The following is a 17,592-nucleotide window of genomic DNA, read 5'->3' as shown; positions in this document are numbered from 1 at the left end:
TATTTTCAGCATTTATTAGGGGTTGTTTTCAGTCACAGCAGAGGAGAAAAGTTTGTACATGTGTGAGGCATGATGGCACCTCTTCTTTGGAAGGTAATGAAACAAGAAAACAATCCAAAGCTGTGTCTGTTGAAAGACTCTAAAACCATGAAGCGGTACCAATGCAAGTAGTGTGCGTCAACTGGGTACTTGGAGGCTGATGATTTGCAAACATCACAAGGCAATGAATGCTGAAGTATCTTTTGGTTTGTGGGATGGGGGAAAAAGGTATTTGCAGTAATGTGCTTAATGATGTATGACGTATGGTGATTCTTTTCACGGTGTGGGAAGGTAACTGGCATGCAAGGGTACCATTTTGTTCATGACCATTTCGTGCATTATTGGTTGTTACTGTTAAAAGCCATTTCTCGATGAATGCTCATAGCTTCTACATTGTCTTCAGTGCTGCAAGAAGCCTGATCTTGTTGAGTGGCTCCGTTTTAAGTGGGCTGGGTTGACATACCTACAAGGGTCAGGTGTTTCAATGAATTAAGCTGGAAAAAAGAGCAATATAGTAAGCTAGGTATTGCAGGCAACAGTAGTAGTAAGTAGCCTTGACAGTTTTGCAGTGGAGGCAGAACTTGAAGACAAAATAGCATAGTTGCCATCTTTTGACTAGACAGTTGCTGCATCTTGCGATAGCCTGCCACTAAACACTTGAAACCATTGCCAAGAAAAGCTGCATCCCACTGTTTCCACAAATTATTCAAAACAAGCCGAGGTTCTAGCTTTTGGAGAGGAGGGTCCGGCAAAGGTTAGACATTGCATTTTTGAGTCTTGCGGCTTGGACGGTGCTTGAACACAGCAGTGAAGATGGTAGCCGAGTGGTACCGGAGAAGTCCTTCGAGATATTGCCCGTGTGGGTGCCCGGCTCATCCTTGTTTTACTTTTGAAGTTCGTGCTTGCCAAGAGAAAAAAAAAAAAAAACTCTAAGCTTGGAATGGCAGAAATTTCTGCAAATAATGGGACACGGTGTACAATTTGTGAACACTCGTAAAGGAGTCGCTTTCAAACACTCGACTGGGTGGTTTGCTTTTCAAACAAGCTCCAGATACGATGTCACGCAGTCTTAGCATAAGTGCCACTGCGCATTTTTAGGCTGCAGCCTGCACTTTCTTTTTTGGAATCCATGCCCATTGCAACCAGTTGCTTTGCACGCTCCATAAAATTTCTGGTTCGGTGTTGTGACATCGGACTGCTGTAACTTGCACTGTGTTTGACGTTTTTGGTAACTGAAACTGCTTGTTTGCGCGAAATGAATTCAAAATTTTAATATCCGACCATTCATAAAAATTTTCGGCGGTGTGAGCATCCTGCAGTAGATGGACAACGTTAACAGCAGCACAGAAGGTGCTATTACAAGTACTTCGGCTGTGTAAGGCTTTTGCAACGTGCTGGTGGTGGGCGGATTTTTATAGGTGCTCCAGTTCAGCTTTTGACTGTGGCGCCACCGTTTCGGAAATGACACTGACATGCTAGCCGAAATACACTCGATTGAGTTTTGTCCGTGGGTACTACCGGCGAACATTTTTGTCTGCTAGGATGGGTCTATGCATTGCTTATAGCTGAACGAAGGGGTGGAAACAAACTTCCTCTGATTTAGAGTTCGCTTCGGTAACCCTAAGGTGTTCCGGTAAGTGGGACGGAATCCTATGCCTGTAGGCCATGCGCAATGTGTGGCCCTCAACCCCCCCCCCCCTTCCCTCCCTCCCGTTTTTTTTTTTTAGAGCAAGTGGAACTTTCATAACACACGAAATGGCTGTTGGGAGGTAAGGGCGACGTGACAGACACTCTGCACACTTTATACTCCCCCTAACTAATCCCAAGAGTGTTGTCATTGTGACATGGGTAAAGCTTGGGCCGGACAAAAATACACGAGAAGTAAAGCGAATACACAGTAGGCATCCTCATTTGAACCCTCGTTAAAGCGAAATGTCGACCGCGCTAGCTTCCATGTCATTTGTTGCACAGGCGAGTAGTCGATGTGGAAGAGATTCTTTTCGACGAGGTGTATTATTGAAAGGTTCCGAAGTGAGTGTGTGTGTTAATCTTGATGTAAAAGCGTAAATTTTCGAATTCGTTCAGGTTAGTAGGTTCACTGGTCTGCATTTTCATAAGCGTCATGCATCGATGCAAACAAGGCGAGAGACGGTCGTGGTGACTCGTTATATATCGCTACATCTGAGACGGTAATGTCTACAACACTGGACATTGCTTCCGCGAGGCTTCGTTACAAAAATACCGGCATCCGGGGGACACATCCTTCCGTGGGAGTGCAGGTGTTTTACAGGGTGATGGGGGTGGGTGGAAGCTCCGCGCCCTTGCGCGTCGGTGGTGGCGGGTGATGATGCGTGGGGAGCGGGGTACGTCGCCAGCCGGCCTCGCCGGGCGACGTTCTCCTTCGTAATAGCGTGTCAAGGGGCATATCCTCGTTGCTTTTTCGCGATACTCGGTCTGCCTGCAGCTGGGTGGGCACACAACAGCCGGGCTCGGCATTGCCAAACTGGAAGAGGCGCGCGGACACGTCGCGATGTCGTCACACTCGAGGCTCCATGTGCTCCGCTCGCTGGTGCTTCGCTCACTTCGGAGCCGTGAGGATCGTGACGAACTCTGCGAGTGGAGAAAGAGAGAAGCCACTTTAAATTGAACTCGAAGTCTCAGTTTTTTACCTTGAGAAAAATCGCAGAACAGTTACACTGTGTAACGCGAATGCCCGAGTGTTCGCTGCGGTGTGACCGCAAAGAAGCCGGGCGCCGGTCCGGGAGACGCGTGTACACTCTGAAGACAAATACGCCCGTATGGGAGTAAAAAGGGAGTAAGCTGTCCCGCAGCGCGCACCGTTTTATATAAGGGAGTGCGCTAGAGGACAGCTTACTCCCTGTTTATTACTCCTTACACTTTCCGGAGGTGGGATTCAAACCAACCACTAGGCCACCCGTCGCCTCCCACCCTCTCTTCCTCCTCTCTCCTTATTGTGGTGAGGGGTTTTATAATAATAATTGGTTTTGGGGGAAAGGAAATGGCGCAGTACCTGTCTCATATATCGTTGGACACCTGAACCGCGCCGTAAGGGAAGGTATAAAGGAGGGAAAGAAGGAAGGAAGAGGCCGTAGTGGAGGGCTCCGGAATAATTTCGACCACCTGGGGATCTTTAACGTGCACTGACATCGCACAGCACACGGGTGCCTTAGCGTTTTTCCTCCATAAAAACGCAGCCGCCGCGGTCGGGTTCGAATCCCACTTTCCCGCATGCCAACCGAGGCAGGTGGCGCTGCAGACGCTGACTCCGGCGCAAAATTAAGGAACGAGTTAATGAGAGCTAACCGTCTAAAAGAACTTTGAGGCAAACTACGGGTTTGAGCACCCGGCTTGTATGCAGGAGGTGCAGGGTTCGATTCCCAGTTCTGCCGGCTACCCGCCGGATTTCCAACAAGTACAAGCGCTCCCCTGGCCTGGTGCTTGAAGTCGGGGACGGCCTCAGAGTCTTCATAGTGTGGTGGCTATAGCTGAATTTCGGGTAGGCGTGATGCCTCTGTCACATTGGTGCTCCTAACGACAAAATAAAAACAAAATGCAGAGGCGATAGCTTCACATAACTGACCGGCGAGGTCGCCTAATAAAGGCTGCGTTATCAAGATTCATCCTCGTCTGAAGGAAGCGCTCAGCATATGTTTGATGAGGGCCAAAAACCGTCGAGATTCCGGCCAACACCTGTCGTTTCCTCTTGGCGCCATGCATGTAAAACTCGTCTATGAGTGTACACTAATCTCTGGATCGCTGCGCGCTCTTCGCGGTGGTAAAGAATTTGGTATTTAGGAACATTATTCCGGAAAATGTGCTTTTTGCTTTTGCAGTCATTTTTTTCTTCTAATTTTCAACTTCGCTTTTCCTCGTTTCTCTGCCGCTTACGAATCGGCAACAATGGCCAGCGTCAGGATGAGCATGAGTTGCCGAATGGCCCGGTATTGGATCTGCCAGGGACTGGCTTTGACGCTGCGACGATGGCTGTGTCTGCACTGGGCGACAGCAGAATGCAGCCGTTAAGCAGCAGTAGAACGCCACAAGAGCAGCAGAAGAACGCCACAGGAGCAGCAGAACGCCGCAGCCATTAAAGGCATGGCGGCACGTATCGCACGCGCACGTACCGTCGTAGTTGACGAGACCGTCTCCGTCGAGGTCTGCCTCGCGGATCATGTCCTCGACCTCTTCGTCGGTGAGCTTCTCTCCCAGGTTGGTCATGACGTGCCGCAGCTCCGAGGCCGATATGAAGCCGTCGCCGTTCTTGTCGAACACGCGGAACGCCTCGCGAAGCTCTTCCTCGCTGTCCGTCTCCTTCATCTTCTTTGACATCATGAACAGGAATTCGTTGAACTCGATCGTGCCGTTCCCTGCGAGCGTCACAGGTCCTTCGCTGTAACAACTACTTCCTAACATATGGTTTTATAGCGTTGGTTTATTTTTAATACATCTATTGTTTTGACCCTGGAGCGTTTGTCTGCACGTGGTTTGCTGCTCTTGCTTTCCGATTCAAAATGCGTTTGTTGCTTGCTTTACAAGGGCCGGTTCTCACGTATTGGGATTTCTGCTGCTTTCGCGGTACTCTTCACATCCATTTGTTGGACACCTTTACGCATTGGGAGCTTTCGTCTAGGCTTGAACTGTACCTTCACTTATCACGCCATTTGGTCTACGTGAGATGATTGCAAATAAAAGCGAACCTATACTCAGAAGAGAGAGGGAAGCGAACTGAAGAAGGGAACTTGCGAAATGAGTTTAAAGTGAATAGAAACCCCTGATTACGCGTACCCGCGCTGGTGTATTGAGTGGACACCGCAGGGCAATTCGACCACATACAAGTTCTAGCGAACATGTGAAACTCGGGGCCGGCGACCGTCAAGCTAAGTTGAGGTGTGGAATGCTACAGGTGGGGTTAGCCTTGCTTATTCTGCCGGCAATTGCTCCACCGTAGTGTCCCTTCTATGTTAATAATGTCCTAAAGCCTGTCGCATCTACCCCGCTATGCGCACAGTCTCTTATATTAGCACGCATTCCTCTCCCGCAGTCACCGTCTATGCACACAATCACTCCACGCAGTCCACATCACAGTCCACTCCAGAAGTCACCATCTATGCACATATTCAGTCACAGTAGAACATGAACTCACTCACAGTAGAACGTCAAGCGACCGTCAACTCACCGTCCGTGTCCACGAGGGTGACCATGTTCCTTAGCTCCGTCTCGGTCGGCCTCTGCCCCAGGGAGCGCATGACGATCCCCAGCTCGGACGACGTGATGCGCCCATCCGAGTCCTTGTCGAACAGCATGAAGGCCTCCTTGAACTCTGCAAAGGCGGCCAAGGGCCCATAAATGAAAAAAAAAAAATCACGGCACGATCAGACGTCTGATGCAACAAATCTGCGAAAGCAGTTGGATTTAGCCTCGATGATCACTTTGATGGTTTTACTCTGCTAAGCGCTTTTATTCCAAGCCGATGTTTCGCGTACGCGATCGAATTTTTTCTGGACAGTGAAGGTGAGCGGAGATGGGTGCGTGGGCGGTGGGTGCAGTGAAACTAGACGATGAAGCGGCGATTATATTGTTACAAGCAAGGGTTTATCGAGAGCTTCTAGAATGAATGGGTGACTGAAGCCAGCTGGACGCGCTTCGGCGTGGTCGCCATAGCCTCTGGCCGTTACGTGGCCGTTGCAATCTGAGCGTTTTCATGGCTCACGTTACCTATACTGAACTTTGTTGTCGTTATTTAGCGGCCGTATACGAATACCACGTGGTGATACATGTATATTAAAGTCTTACGCATCATTAGAAGAAAATACGGAATCAATAGTTTGGTGTTTATTGTCCTTTAACGCAGAAGGAAGCAACTGCCTCAAGCCAGGTGCTACCGTTAGAAACCGTCTCTATGTATAAATCATCAGCCGGGACAATCAAACACCACTCATGTTCAGGATTTTCGCACAAAAATTGTGAAGATATATTGCCAACAAATTGAAGGTAATGGCCCGTTCTTTCGCTACATAGAAAAAATCTTTATTTTAATGTTTTTTTTTTCATCCGCGCATCGACAATAGCAATGACGTCCATAGCAAAAAATGCAAGCCTGGTCACGGGAGATCCGAGAATATATTGATTAATACTGTGAACTCTTACAATATATGAAGAAAAAAACGCGATCACAAACTGTTTCTTGTTGAAAAATGTCATAAAAAATACCCTATTTAAACCCCGCCAATGGTGAACGCTTTGCCCAGGCGAAGGCAAAGTCCTCTTGTCGAAACGTTGTCAGAACGTTGTCGAAACGCTGTCCTCTTGTCGAAACGTTGAGGTTTTCCCCTCCCTTGTTCACTTCGTGATTATCAAGAACCGCCTGCCCAACCTCTCTCTCGCTTCCGTTGTCCAGAATTGTTGGGTATGAACCATCGGCCGGAAGCAGCGCTAGCCACGGATAGGATAACTTTATTTAGCTCTAGCGCAAGGGCTTTTATGCGGTTCGGATGAGTCCATCTTCGCAACGGTCGTTTGCCTCTAATTCAGGGCTCCGCTGGAAGCTGCCGTCAGCTGAGCTCGCCTATCAGACCGATCTGGTCATCGCGGCAGTTGCTGGAGAGCATGCATGCCCTCCAATTGCTCCGCACTTGGGTTTAGTAAAATTGGAACGACGTCGACTTTTTGACATTCTCATGTTATGTGATACAGCGTAGGTTTTGAAGCGAAAAGCTTCACTACGCTAGTCAACACCGCGCTTCGCGCGAGCTGGCGTATGTCGGAGCACGAGTGACGTCACGCACGGCGCAGTTTATTTCTCTCTCTCTCTCCCTAGTCACTACTGCGCATGGGCAACTAGTAGCACCGAGCCACGGGTGTTCCGCCGCTGCGCAGCGCCGCGCCTTTCCTCAAAATCCAAATTTCAATTTTCTCTTTCCCTCCCGGGTTCGAACCCGACCGCGGCGGCTGCGTTTTTATGGAGGAAAAACGCTATGGCGCCCGTGTGCTGTGCGATGTCAGTGCACGTTAAAGATCCCCAGGTGGTCGGAATTATTCCGGAGCCCTCCACTACGGACCTATTTGTTCCTCTCTTCTTTCACTCCCTCCTTTATTCCTTCCCTTACGGCGCGGTTCAGGTGTCCAACGATATATGAGACAGATACTGCGCCATTTCCTTTCCACCAAAAACCAATTATTATTATTATTATTCCCTCCCTCCTTTATCCCTTCCTTTACGGCGCGGTTCGGGATTCCACCGAGATATGTGTGACGGTTACTCTGCCATTTCCTTTGCTCAAAAACCAAACCAAACAAGTTAGCCGACGGCGTTCATAGAGTTCATTGGCGTTGACAACTTTGCAAACACCGTTCATTTTCACGAAAGGAAAGGCGCACAACCGGCTCCGTGGGTCAGTGGAGACCTCAATCTCGCTTTCGCTTTGTATATCCTACCCCGCCGCGGTGGCTCAGTGGTTAGGGCGCTCGACTATTGATCCGGAGTTCCCGGGTTCGAACCCGACCGCGGCGGCTGCGTTTTTATGGAGGAAAAACGCTAAGGCGCCCGTGTGCTGTGCGATGTCAGTGCACGTTAAAGATCCCCAGGTGGTCGAAATTATTCCGGAGCCCTCCACTACGGCACCTCTCTCTTCCTTTCTTCTTTCACTCCCTCCTTTATCCCTTCCCTTACGGCGCGGTTCAGGTGTCCAACGATATATGAGACAGATACTGCGCCATTTCCTTTCCCCAAAAACCAATTATTAATATTATTATTGTATATCCTGGATTAGCTGGGCTAATCCGCATTAATTTTTCATGGCACCTCGGACACTTGTGTTCGTAAAGTGTGGGGTACGTGGATTTTACTTAGTGTGTTTAGGTTTGGATACGACCCTGTTTGTAGTTGCCTCCATGTGACAGCCTCTTGTTTGTTCAAGGATTTGTGCGGTGGTGGGTGCCGCATCCTGCTGCCTTTTGCAGTCACGGAGCGCGCGCTCTGCGCTGCATATATCCCGATCAGCCGTCGATCGCGATCCTTCGCCTCCGTGGAACGGCTGCCCGGGGGGATTTTGTTTTGGGCCGCGCAGCTGCCGAAGAGAACGGGCCTCCTGGCGGAGACAGGACAATGCGTGGCCCCTGTGCTCCCCTCCGTCCTCGGCGTCGCCTCAGCAGCGCTGCTCGGTCGGCCGGCGTCGCTGGGCCGTAATGGAGCCCCTCATGCGAGCTAAATCGGTCTTGCGTGCGACAGAGGCTGCAGCGGAGGCGTTGTTCGAGTTCCTGCTCGCTGCAGCCGTGCTGACCGCCGCACGCGCTCTACTCGGCCGCTTTGCCGGCCGCCGACGCAATAGTACGCTTTTTTCCATTTTCTTTTTCGAGGGTTTTTCAGAGCACCGGAGTTGCTTCTAGACCCTGCATACAGTGCCGCTCGGGTTGCTAGCTTTTCCTTTGAGCCACATATATCTAGAGGACGAATGGAATTTTCCTCCTTTCCATTTCGGAGTTTTGGTAAACGTTAAAGAGCCCTATGGGGCCGAAATTAATCCCGAGCCCTCAATCACTACGGTGTCTCTTTCTGCCTGCCTCCTTTCATTGCCTCTTTCGCCTCTTTCCTAAAAGCGCTGTTGGGATGTTCACCAACCTGAGTGAGATAATTACTGCGCCTTTCGTCTGCTCATTACCCAGTTGTCGTTATTATTATTATTATTAGTATTATTATGACTTGCTTATAACCTCAGCTGCAAAGCTGATGGCCCGAAAACTTTCGGAAATGATGGCAGGTTTCTGTGGACACACGTGAACTGCTTGCTGGCAATGGAATTTTTCTTTCAATATTCCTCTCAGTATTTTTTTTACCTTTGTTCTAAAGGAAGGAGCGTGTAATTGGGTTCACGAATTTTTGGGGGAACGACAACGATAACCTGCAGTAGAGCTGACCTAAGTTGGACTAAAGGGTCCAACCAGCCGTGGCTGGGACTCGAGAAGAACACATCCAATGGAGCGCAAAAAAAAAGAAAATATGAGAAGAGGAGGAGTGGTACTAGGCAGAGCCCAGGAAATGGCTTGAAGTGCCCTTGCTGAAATAAGGCGGCGCCGTTAGGATAGGTGAGCCTGGCCGCGTTCTCAGAGTGGCCGGTGAAGTGCGTGTACTTAGTCGGTTGTATTTGCGCAGACACCGGAACGGATCTGCATGCGTCGCTGAATGCTGCATTAGAGGCGGACCGTACCTTCGAGCAAGGCATGAGACAAAGGCCAACCTCTCCGCTATTCCTGCCATTAAAACATCTCCCTCTCTGTCTCTGATATTGAGGCGAGGTAGGAAATCAGACTAAATGGATGACAAGAGCGCGAGACAGAGAATATAGAGGAAGTGATTTAAACTCGCTGCAAGTGCGAATGTGATTTGTAGGAATTTAGGCGTTCAAGTGTCGAGGTGGTAAAAAACAAAATGAAGAAACGGTTGGTTTATCTTTCCGCCATTTTTCAGTTTTTTTTTTGTTCTGGCTGCGAATTCTGCCATCTTGTTTTGCCATTGGCGCCTTTCTACTTGCAGTTCGGTTGTCAATAATTGTGACTTAAAGACGTGAATGTTGGTGTTTGTGGTCCACGGCTGTCATAACGAGCAAACCGGCAGTTTTAAGGCGGATTAAAATTTCTGCCCATAGTTTGCTACTTTTGACGGAGAGCATGTCGGATGCAGAGAACGAGAACAAAAAAAAAAAAAAGATGCAGCAGTTCTGCTGCAGTAACACGGTATATGCCTTCTCTAGCCATTTATAGATCACGCAACACATCCTAATCCAGTCAGTATGTCATAGTTTGCGCCAAGTTGTGGATGTCGCACAGGTAGGCTTGTTACTCCGCATAAAGCATTCATTTTGAATGATTATGCACTAAATATTGCACTTCAAATAAGCAAAGCCGATGGAGTGCATTAAATAGTTCGAGGTTAACCTCAAATGAAAAGAGCGCGCTTATCACGTGGTTGGCCATTTAATTTAACCACGTGGGTAAATTGATGGCGTGATTTGCGGCTTTTGTAACGAGCCTTTTCTAGATCACTCGTTTGCCCTTCTAACGCTGCAAGTGGCGTGTCAAAGCTGAGGATTACCGAGAATATTATTCACTGCCTTCGGCGTCATGGGCGGGACCGATGGAGGGCAGGAGGGCATTAACCTTCCTCCTACGGTACTTGCTGTTCTTTATTATTTTGGCACTGCTTTGTGCAAATTAGGTTTTTCCAATAATTACTCCCTATATTAAAAGAATAATAAAGAACAGCGGGCGGGAGCCAGCGACCGTAGTAAGCACATCTATAAACGCTGCGATTACCACGCATATACCTAATTTTTGCCTGTAAAGCTTGCTTTGCCTTTTACACAGAAGTACTGCAGACAAAGCACCGACGCCGCGGCATAGTCCCTCGGAATGTTTGTTGTGGAAGTGGAGAAATACGTGGGGTGAGCCTGCGTTACTCGAAGCTCCTTTAGTGAAAGGGGGCGTCAGAAGGAAGTAGGAGGAGGAGGGAGAGGGGGATGGGGAGAGGAGGAGGAGGGAGAGGGAGATGACGTTGGCCGAGAATGGGACCCATTCCAAGGGAAGCAAGAGAAGCGCGGGTAGTAGTATCTAGCCAAGACGAGGGCCCCGGGCAGAAAGATCCTCCCCAGAGATTCCAAGCAGCCCCGGGCAGAATACGAGGAAAGATTAAAAGTAAAAACGTGCATAAATGACAGAGAAGACTTTTTCTACCTGGTGATGACGTCGCGGGCTGTGAAGTACGAGATGCGAGAACCACAAGATGAAGGCATAGAGAGAGAGCGATTAGCGGCGGCAAGTACTGGCGTAGTCGCAATTATAAACACCTGGGCCCGCTGTGCGGACCCGCGAAAGCCAAGGATGCATAAACGGGTAAGATGTGCACAACAGCAGGAACAGAGACAGAGTGGATAATAACGGCCGCTGTTGGGCTGCCTGCCAACCAGACTCTCTCACCACTGCACCTGTTGGTAAATTTGAGTACAAATTAAAAAAGGACTAATTAAGCAATCCTTGCGGTTCATTTCGCTGATGAAATGTGCAGCGAATTTTGAGGACGCGATCTTGCATGCCCTGGGAGCCTCGACAGGACCGCGGCTCCGCGTGAGGAGGAAATGGCGGTTGGCGGGCGTCCTCTGTAAACAATCTGCGGTTTGGTGCTTTTGCTTCTGCCCCCCCCCCCCCCCCCCCCCCCCCCCGTTATTTACGTCTTTGCACCTGCGTGTGTGCAAACGATCGTAAGTCGCTTTCTGAGTCTTTCCTCAAGGACGTTGGACACCGAATTATATACAGCCTACGTCGTGCAATTTTTCATCGAAAAGTAGGAGGAACGAGAGAAGCGGGCGGGAAGATGCCCATGAAGTGTTTTGAATCTATGCGACTTTCTCACTGAGGAGAATGCGAAATCTTAACCGTTCTGTGAGCGTGGCCAAGTGTACTTTTTAGGCGTGTCACGGGACGCGTGGCGTCGTCATGGTGGTCGTCGTAATAGCATAGTATCATGTAAAAATATATAAAGCGCACTCAGGACTACGGACAAAGAAGACCAAACAACATTTATTTTTATTTTCATGGGTCTTTCATAGCGAGAGCCGTGGTAGGGTGACACATATGTAGGGATGTCACACCTATAAGTGCCACATTTTTTTTTTTGTCCTCGAAGGAGGTTCAAACTTAAGTCGCATATCCTATTATTCTTGCAATACGCATGCAAATAAGGCTGTTCCAAAATGTATGCATACATCAGAGAACCACTTTATGAAAAACAACGCGGGTCGTCAGCAGGCATCGGCAACAGAGAGGCTGTCGCCATATTTTTCTTCTTATTTTTTCAAAAGCTTATCGAAGGACTTAAGCTAAGACTAGAAAGTAATTTACGCCATCGGTGGTCAGCTTAAAAACTTGTCGTTCCCCGAAATTCATTTCGGTTTCTTGTTAAATTTATCGTCTGCGAATTATTGAGAAAATTCGGCAATGTAAACGAAATCGCGGAAGCCTGAGCTCGAAGAAAAACAACAACAAAGATGTCATTTACAGAACGAAAGCGACCATTCGGGCGTCTAAAAAATTCTACGCGTGTTGAGAATTGCTCAATGTTTCAGCAGATGTGGCAGCCCGTATCGCAAAAATCGGTGCGCGATGTTTTCTCGAGGCATTGCGCGCTCGAGCTTCGAGAGTCACAGCGACTTTGAGATTCAATTTTTCCTAGCGCCTAAAGGTCCGTCCTTAACTCAAACTGTTTTTAACTCTAGTATCGTTTTCTCCAGAAACCTGAAAAAGCATTCACTTTTTTTTTCCCGACATATCGCCCTTCCGAGAAGGCTCGGAATTGCGCCTAGATTCTTTTGTCTTGGCTGCGCTTTCCATATGACAATCGTTTTGGCCACAGAGAGCTTTATTTTTATTTTTCTCATTTTTGAACTCCGTCAGCGCTCTCCGGTTAAGTTTTCGCCGCTTCAGCTTGAAATACGCGAGACGGCGTCTATAGCTCAGCCGTATATTTATCGGGACATTAAAGCTCGGGCGAAAAGCGCTGCTATCGAATATCCGATGGTCTTCCTTCCTTTCCTACTTCTCTCTTCGCGGACGTCATCAGCGATGCATTCCGACGGGCGATGTTTTTGGACGCGTCGCTAGAAATCTGCAGTGGGTCAAGCAAGGGGGCTGAGGGAAAGACTCGAGCAGCCCGGATTGGGTGAATTGCAAGCTCAACAGACAAGCAAACAAACAGACAGACAGACAAACATTACTAAATAAGCAAGTAACAAAATCAAGCGAATAACGAATGTGTTTATGCAGATAAATTAACAAATAATTGGTTTTTGGGGAAAGGAAATGGCGCAGTATCTGTCTCACATATCGTTGGCCACCTGAACCGCGCCATAAGGGAAGTATTGTTGCTCCCATGTTGTTTCTCACCGATTACTATTATTGCTATTAAACCTAACAGCCTCTGTTCACATATAGTTGCAACGCTGTGTTTTATGTACCTGCTTTGTTGAATACTGTTTTTGCCCTTCCTGCTATGATCCCTATTGGGATTGGCAGTATTTCTAAATAAATAAATAACGTAGGGAGTGAAAGAATTAAGACAGGAGGAAAGAGATGCCTTAGTGGAGGGCTCCGGAATAATTTCGACCACCTGGGGATCTTTGACGTGCACTGACATCGCACAGCACACGGGCGCCTTAAACAAACGCGAAATTTGTTTCTCTTCGAACGCACGCCAATAACCTTTGCACGCCGGCTCTTCAATGATTCAAGACGACGACCTCGCATCCGCGTCTTTGTGGGCCGCGTTCTCGCCAACCGTGCTGACGCCTTGTGCTCTCCCGGCCACTCTTTGTCGGTGCTTAGCCTGGACGCCACTGGTGCTTCGCAGCAGTCTGGCATAACGGGGCTGCAGACGGTGGCGGTCTCATTCATAATGCACGCGTTTTCCTCGGAGGCGCCCGCGGAAGCGTCGAAGCGCTCTTCAGATAATTGTCATGCGCGGGTTTCTTTCTAAAACGCGAGAGGAGTGGAACGCGGGCATTGGATGGGGAAGGGGACAGAGAATGCCTGAGGCGTCTTCCGCAGAATCGCTTGATTGATGATAGGGACAGGGTGATTAATTATTGAGGTCATAAATAATAAGTTCGAACCCCGTGGCGTTTTTCTGATAGAATATATCTGCATACGCATCCGCCGTCGTGTGCTTTGTGCTTTTTTCTTGTTTTTTTTAGATGTTGAATTTTTGATCGCCTGCAGTCAGTGCTAATTTTAGAGGCACTGGAGGACTCTGGGTGCTAAATTATCTTTACTATAGAAGCGGCAACCACTTGCCTTCTAAGGTTGTTTCAAGGACGCTCTCAGTGCGTACGTCACCCTAGTATCATCCCACACATCTCGTACATCTCATAGTTTTTTTTCTTCTGTAAATATAAGCTCCCTCTCGCGTCCTTTGATTACATCAATAACGAGCGCTTGTATCACAGATGACCTGATGGCGATATTAGCTATGTAAAAATGAAATGCACACAATGTTTAGGGGAGAGGAAATGAGCCACCGGTTTTGGGATACTAAAGCAAATTAGTTAATTACGTTGGTAGCTGAATGAGGAGTCCCCCTGGGGTAAATGGCGTCCGTTGTCATCATCATAAACCGGATTACGTTAATTACTAGACAGATGTTTTCCTTAGTGTTCTCCCGCAGGTTCTCCTGCCATCGACGTGAAGGCACCTGTTCTACTAAATATGTTGTATGTGGCTCCAGCGTTATGTACCGCAAGCTCCCGTCTCTGTATACCTGCTTCAGTGATAATAATAATAATAATTGGCTTTTGGGGGAATGAATTATGTTAATTGTTAATCATGTTAATTGTGACTCTTTATGAGTATGACAATGGTGACACAATGCAAAACTCTCCGTATGCCGAGATTTCGGTACATCTCAAGTCACACGAGATGAAGATTGTGTTCCTTACGGCCTATGCATGGTGCAATTTTTGGGACGCAGACAGCCCTTGTCGAAAGTAGCAAGGTATAGAAGCCTACTTCTAATTCGAGTAATAGGGCTAAGCATGTTGCGTCCATTGGACTCTCAACTTTTGGAACGATGAGGACGAGAATATCTTCCATCTTCAAGAGGTTTGAAACGGTGACGGTGGGGAGCAAACCACTCAGCATGGATCAAAGTGAGGCCCATTGGGCTACGCATACACAAACTGCAAGCAAGATTTTCTGCAAATAACCTTCAGCAGCGGACTGACGTGTATTGTGAAATACTGTCGGTATGACAATAAAACAAATTTAAAGACAGCTATTTTTATTGGCGTTATGGACTGTCTTGCCGAGTTAAAAATATCAAGAGCTTAATTCCACCGCACCATTTTTCCTGTTTTTAAAGACCGCAGGCGCTCATAACGAACCGGGGTACTCCGCTATAACGCTCCCAAAGTCCACAAGACAACTTTCGCAGGTGCTTGCGTTAATTAAAATTTAGGCGGTTCAAAGAGCCCCGAGGAAGAGTAGCCTAGGAAGCGAAGAAATGGGCGCTTTATAAGCTACCCTCTGAACTCCATCCGAACATTGACACACATTACTGAGAATCTTGCTTTCTATGAATGAAAAGCGGATAACTGCCTGAACCGGTGTCATGGAAGGAATTGAAAAATGCTAGTGCGTTCTTGCAGCGTAGTCACTCCGCGGTGAACGCACATCTAATGCGAATATGCGGTCTTTTATTTTGTTGTTTATGTTTCAATCGGTGGGGCGAAAAATTATACCGTTTAACAGAATGAAGTACTTGTTAGTCGTTTACCATATGCATATAACACATCACCGTGCATTTGCGCTAGCAGCACAAGCTATGGTAAACATCAGCTGAGTAGGCTTCACGTCTAAAGTGTTCTTTTTCTCTCTTAATATCTAAAAGGTTTCCGCCGTAACAGGTACGCGCTTCGGCTTGTTAAAAGAAAAGTCCCTTCCACCCAGACGCGCCGGTTCTAAGAATTATACCCCCCCCCCCCCCCCCCCCCCCTGCTTCTTTTTCGCGGGCTACTTTAGGCCTTCGGCTAAACACTCAGCCCTTGCCTCGGAGAGCCCTGCCTACGTCAGGGGGCTTGCTTCCGTGGATTCGAGAAATGTGCACTCTTTCGCGCACTTAGGCGACAGCCGCGAAAATTAATAAACGAACGAGGCGTATATGGTATGATATGCTGGTCACCCTAATAACTCGTTCGGTACAATATATTAGAGGGCGGACATTCCCCCAGAGCCTTCTATCCGAGCTAATATGATTATTCCCGGAACTAAGAGAGATGTACACAGCTGCAGTCACTTGAATAATCTCCGGGGAGTAATCGTCGAACTTAACGAAAGAAAAAAAAATAGGGGCAATAAACTGGATTGATGCGGAGGAAACGCGATATCGTGCTTCTGCACTCGGCAATCTATTCGAGCCCTGGCTCAGTTCCAATTCGGAGTTCATTATCTTTCACTCCCCAATATGTCTCAATTCTGATTTTATTTCAATACCGACTAAGCGACTACGCAATATGTGTGGCATCCATAGATGGCGACGAGTCGTCATACCTCTAGAGACCGGCGCTGTGGCGCAGCGGTCAAGCGATGTACCATTGCACTGGCAGGTTTCAAACACAGCCACTGGTGGGGCTTGTGAAACCCAGGTTGCTGTACTCGAGCAATACGGGTAGGAATAGCGCCCCCAAGCTTAATTTTTGCAAAGATAGTTATTCGGGAGGCTGTATATTTTGCACGTAGGCCTGCAGCTGTCGGAACAATTTTCGTCGTAGTAATTTTTTCTTTGTTTTTGCTAAGTCATTCTTCGCACTGCGTCTTCCTTCTCTCCCTTATGAGTGGAGAGGGGGACGGTTGACAGGTGGAGAGAGGAAAATCTCCCTGAACACCACCTAGCAATTGGAGGCTTCATGCAGACTCCGGGGCCGACGGACAGTTTTCGCCTTTAGGGCCGTACTAATGGTATCGCATTTAAAAAACTAAACACATCAGCACAGCACAATACTGCAGGAGCATCAGAATAGTTAAGCGAGTGAGGATGCACTTCACCTTGACGAACGAATTGGTTTAATCTACAGTAGAAAAAAGGAAGAAGAGGCATGGAGATGCGAAGCAGTGGTCAAGTTTTGGGACGTACCTGCGACTTGCTCTTCCGTCAGGCCGTATTCCGTCTGAAAAAAGCAAGAAAAGAAGTGAACACAAAATATTAGACGAGCGCTCGTGAGGTCACACCGTATTTCTTGCACATATATGAAGCGTTTTCTGACATTTGTGATTCGTTATGTGTAATGTAGGTATATATTGATGATTGCGAATGCTTGATGAAGACGCAGCTCAAGCGAGCTTGTTATGTTGATTACTTCCTTGTGGCGACGAGGGAAATGTGCAACCGACGAAGGTTGTGAAAGGAAGATAATGCCGATGAGAACAAGAAAACGCATGCAACAAACATGGGTTAAAACTCATGTAAGCACGTCCACCCGCCAACTTCCGCACCTTGCTCGCCCTACTCAGATACCGGCTATGTGCATACTTCACCCTCCCACACCAGTCCCACCTACATCATTGACACACTCGAATGCACGTGTATACAGTCGGCTGCAAAAGCCTCCGGGATGCGGATGTGCAGAGAGCAATTTATTTAGGGGATGTACCCCATGCCAGTCGCCTTAAATGCCAAGTATAATGGGGCATGTGTGCTCCACCTACTACTGACAATTCCAGGTGACATGGCCTCGAGGCAGCGCTACAGTGAATTCGGCAATGAGCACACGCGTCCCGCAAAGTTTTGCTGCCTACTTTTGCTGTATGCCAACCTTCACACTTACCCGTCTACTCACGCACGCGCACACAAATACGCTCGAACCCACTCTGTCCACATACTCACCGGTTTCCAAATACGCTCCAACCACATGGCTATTTCAAGGGTCAACGACCTGGTAGCTAGAAGGTGTGAACAGCTATCAATACCTTTTACTCTCTCCCCACTGCTTTCTTTGG

At 48.1% G+C, this 17,592-nt stretch overlaps 1 protein-coding gene across 1 annotated transcript in view; it reads right to left on the bottom strand.

Moving 5' to 3' along the window:
• Window positions 1-17,592, bottom strand: part of LOC144120809 (calmodulin-like) — a 63,827-nt gene continuing 46,235 nt past the window's right edge. The window contains exons 2-5 of the mRNA XM_077653533.1: window positions 16,730-16,763; window positions 5,237-5,380; window positions 4,185-4,427; window positions 1-2,649 (exon numbers count right to left, since the gene is read on the bottom strand). Coding sequence (XP_077509659.1) covers window positions 2,618-2,649; window positions 4,185-4,427; window positions 5,237-5,380; window positions 16,730-16,763 — 453 coding nt within the window. The 3' untranslated portion in view covers window positions 1-2,617. The remainder of the gene's footprint in view (window positions 2,650-4,184; window positions 4,428-5,236; window positions 5,381-16,729; window positions 16,764-17,592) is intronic.

This window comes from Amblyomma americanum, chromosome 2 (genome assembly GCF_052857255.1).
Source record: "Amblyomma americanum isolate KBUSLIRL-KWMA chromosome 2, ASM5285725v1, whole genome shotgun sequence".
Taxonomy (NCBI): domain Eukaryota; kingdom Metazoa; phylum Arthropoda; class Arachnida; order Ixodida; family Ixodidae; genus Amblyomma; species Amblyomma americanum.
Note: the sequence above shows the minus strand (reverse complement) of the source record. Positions and strands in the feature narration are given on the sequence as shown.